The following is a 4,215-nucleotide window of genomic DNA, read 5'->3' as shown; positions in this document are numbered from 1 at the left end:
TATAGACAAGAGATTACATAATATAAAATAGTTAAAGTAAACACTTCTGAATATTGACCCTTTAAGAACTGTGCACTCTAGAATTATATAACATTTCTGTATATATATGTAAATTTAGTTATGTAATGGTAATTCGAATAATAAACATTTAATATGTATTTATCCTTCAGTCACATGGCTTACATAAGAGTACATATATCTATATATATATATGTACTCTTATGTAAGCCATATCTATATACGCATGTTATAAAAAGTCCAGGTAAATGAGACGGTGATTAGAAACGTTCATACACGTGTTAACTTACTTACAAAACATCTATGATGTAATAATATTTCTTGTATTGAAAGTTTCTAAGGAGAATATAGTGTATTTTAAATGATTACAACGAAAACACCATATCAAAATGGACGAGTTGCAAGTTTCAAATTATGAAGGAATTGGAATTAGTTTTTTTATTTTGATATTTACAGTAACTCTTGTGCTAGTTAAATTTTTTCAGACACTTTGGAATGATTTGTATCTTTCACCACCAGGTCCGTGGGGATTTCCTATTCTTGGGCATTTGCCGCTTCTTGGATGTAATCCAGCAAAAACATTAATGAACATATCTAGAACTTACGGTGACGTGTTTAAAATTCGCATGGGAAGTTGGCCAACAATTGTTTTAAACAGCAGAGAAGCAATACGTGAAGCATTGATGGACAAAGGTGAAGTGTTCTCAGATCGCCCTGAATTTTATACGGGGATAAGTTACTATAACATGAAGAGTATATCATTCGGATCATACACCCCTCGTTGGAAAATGCACCGGAAAATTGCAAATCACGTTCTCAGACAATTTGTTTCGGCCAAAAATAACCCAACAGAGGACGTAATTAATAAAGAGATAGAAACGGTCATAAAGAGCTTTCTTGAAAGAAAAGAAAACCACTTCAGTCCACATGATGACATATTTTTAGGAATAGGCTGTATAATATATCAGCTTTGTTTTGGGTCTGCAAGAAACTGCCGTGAGGATAAAAACTTTTTGCAGTTCATCGAAAATAGTCAAATATTCAACGAAACGGCCGGAACGGGAAACCCACTTGATGTTATGCCATGGTTGCGATTTGTAATGCCCTGGAAAGCTATACGATTTCAGAAAGTGATCGCATTATACAAAACGGTGTTTTCTTCTGAAGTTAATGAGCATGTGAAATCATATGACAATAGTAATCACAGGGATATCACGGATGGATTGATTTCCGCCGCGGAACAATACGGAAATTCGCCGGAACTTTACAATGGAATTACAAAAGAGGAGATTTTGTCATCTTTGTCAGACTTTATAGGTGCTGGATTTGAAACCGTTTCGACTACGCTAGAATGGATCATATTATATCTGTCATACCACAATAATGTACAAAGACGAGTACAAGAGGAAATATACTCCGTGATTGGTGATAGAAAGCCGAAGCTAACAGACAAAGGAAAACTTCCGTTTACCGAAGCTGCGATATTAGAGGTAATCCGCGTGGCTAATGTGGTACCAATGGCGCTTCCACACTCAACGACAACCGACACTGTGTTCCGAAACCACAAAATTAAGAAAGGTACTGTTGTGCTTTGCAATATGTATGCCACAGCTATGGATCCTAAACTATGGACAAACCCCGAGAAGTTTTCACCAGAAAGGTTTTTAGACAATGATAACCAAATTAATCAGCAGAGAGCAGACGAAGTTCTTACATTTGGTATTGGACGCAGGCGCTGTCCAGGCGAATTTCTTGCAAAAATGGAACTATTTTTGTTCGTTGTCAATATTTTCCAAAGGTTTGAAATAGAATTATGTTCGGAACCTGATTTTGAACCAATTTTTGGAATAACTTTCAAGCCAGTGTCTTATCAGATTAAAGTGTCCGAAAGATGTTAGAATGTATTCATCTTTATTCATTTTTAATCCATTAATGATAATAGTCATGGTTACAGGTATAACTTTGATTTACAAAAATACATATATATATATATATATATACATTCTATTAAAATATATTTAGTATAGAGGTTTTTTTTAGTTTGCACATAAAATCTGACACTGCAATGCAAGTTAAGCAAAGGAATGAGTCATTGCGGGAAAGCAACTCATTTCATTTAATTGGCAGCTTATTAGTCTATGTTTATGTAGAAGGGAGATTTCCAGTGTAAATAATTCAGAGTTCGTGCTAAATGTGGGCATTGCTTTTGATGAGTTCAATGATTTTCCAACTTGTTTTGATAATATAAAAAATTATCAAAACGTTTCTAACTTATTATATATATTTAATATATGCATTGTCAATAATAACAATAAGTAGCAGCGAAAACATGTCTAGTAATAAAGATGAAAACTTCGAAAATGACCAAATAAATTGTGTCTTACCATATTTGTATTTGACAACATTGAGATTAAGAAATTTTGCCAATTTTGTAAAAGAGAGGCGAAAGATACCAAACAGACATTCAAACTCATTAGTCGAAAATAAACTGACAACGCCTTGGGTAAAAAAGAAAAAAAAACCAAACAGACAAACAGTAGTACACAAAACACAACATATAAAAGTAAAGACTGTGCAACACGAACCCCACCAAAAACTGGTGGTGATATCAGGTGCTCCGGAAATGTAAGCAGATCCTGCTCCACATGTGGTACCCGTCGTGTTGATCATGTTAGTACAAACCCGGTAATAAGTCTAATTCGGTGAGTGTCCTCACAAACAACGTTATATTGCTTGATCTGCGAAATGCTCCACGAAACCGATTTTCAGATTACTAACATATTTTTTTTTATCTGGAATCAAAACTTGACTTTGGAGATGTTGTGATTCTGCTTACGCTAAGGACAGTGTAAATCAAATCTTTATACTAAAAAGTCAATATATCTTTTGGAGTACACTTCCACTCCATCTTCCCTAGTATATACACATTTGATTGTTCTTATCTTTTAACAAGTTTTCCTTATCATAAATGTAAATACTGATTGAGAGAAAAAGGTCCAGGTTTGTTTCACAAAAAGAATCAACAACGTAGATACAAATATCTTATATAATCAACGGAAGAAATTACACTTGCTAAACATATCTTTGATTCAAACAAAAAAGTTTAAAAATTAAAAGTCAATTGTTCATGAACAATTGAAAGGTCTTTCCTTTTTCCTTTTATTGACAGCCTTCTTAGTTCAAAAATATATGGTTGCTAAGGACTTTTATGTTCATAACAAGTGGTTGCTTAGGACAAAAATCATTGCTAAGGTTAAAAATATCACTTCCAGTATTAAAAATGTCATATCTACTATTCATACCCTTTAAAATTAAAAAAAAAATAAGTGGTTGCTAAGGACTAACATGTCATTGCTAGGGACAAAAATGTTATTTCCAGTATTAAAAATGTCATATTTATATTATTCATAGCCTTCTAAGTTCAAAAATATATGGTTGCTAAGGTTTTTATGTCGTTGCTAGGAACATTGACCTCTGACCTTGACCTAACTTTGTAGATCATATTATGCTGAACATTTTTGCAATTCAAAGTTTCTTTCTATCTCTAACCTCGTTTGAGATATAAGCAAAAAATCTTCATTTCGGACCAGAAAAACAGTTTTGGTGCCCTAGGTCCATAATGATTGGTGCAATAATTTTGAACCCAAATAAAAAAATGTAGATCTCAATAAGACACACATTTTCTAATTACATTTTATCAGCCATCTTTTACGGTTATTGAGTAATCCCGATAACAAGCTAAGGTCAAAATCTAGGTAATGACCTTGACCTTTGACCTTGAGGCATTTTTAATTGTCACATGAATTGATGACCATTGGTGAAGATCCTAGGTGGTTACGACTTACGGTTTCTCAGTTTTAGTGGTCAACCGACATCGGTTAATTTTCAAAGGGGCATAACCCTACCAATGAGTAGCTGAACCTTTTCGATCCAAATGTAACGAAGAACCAGGGTCTGGTCCTGAACAAATTCCACCCTCCGTTTTTTTTGTTCTTCCTATTATAGTTAAGGTGTTTGAATGATAACAAGGTTTTCTGTGTAAGGGGAGATAACCGCGATAAAGGAAATGTTACGGCGTGGTGCCCTAAGCACAAGATAGCTTTTGGTCAACCGATACTTGATACCTAATATCATTTCAACATGTCGCATACTTTTTTTGGGAAATGTCGTTAAAGTTTGGCGGAAAGAATAATAAAA

General features: G+C 33.9%; 1 protein-coding gene across 1 annotated transcript; it reads left to right on the top strand.

Annotated features, from left to right (window-relative positions):
• Positions 1-241: 241 nt before the first annotated feature.
• Positions 242-2,044, top strand: LOC127701665 (cytochrome P450 1A1-like). The gene has a single exon (XM_052205660.1). It carries the CDS (start codon positions 408-410, stop codon positions 1,914-1,916), a length of 1,509 nt encoding a protein of 502 aa, XP_052061620.1. The 5' UTR covers positions 242-407; the 3' UTR covers positions 1,917-2,044.
• The last annotated feature ends 2,171 nt before the right edge of the window (positions 2,045-4,215 follow it).

This window comes from Mytilus californianus, unplaced genomic scaffold (assembly GCF_021869535.1).
Source record: "Mytilus californianus isolate M0D057914Y unplaced genomic scaffold, xbMytCali1.0.p SCAF_5, whole genome shotgun sequence".
In the NCBI taxonomy this organism is placed as follows: Eukaryota; Metazoa; Mollusca; class Bivalvia; order Mytilida; family Mytilidae; genus Mytilus; species Mytilus californianus.
The sequence above is the reverse complement of the archived record's forward strand: the minus strand, read 5'-3'. Positions and strand labels throughout refer to the sequence as shown.

What these genes read in the sequence shown, in the direction of transcription:
- LOC127701665 (XM_052205660.1), top strand. Translation starts at nt 408, where the DNA reads ATGGACGAGTTGCAAGTTTCAAATTATGAAGGAATTGGAATTAGTTTT.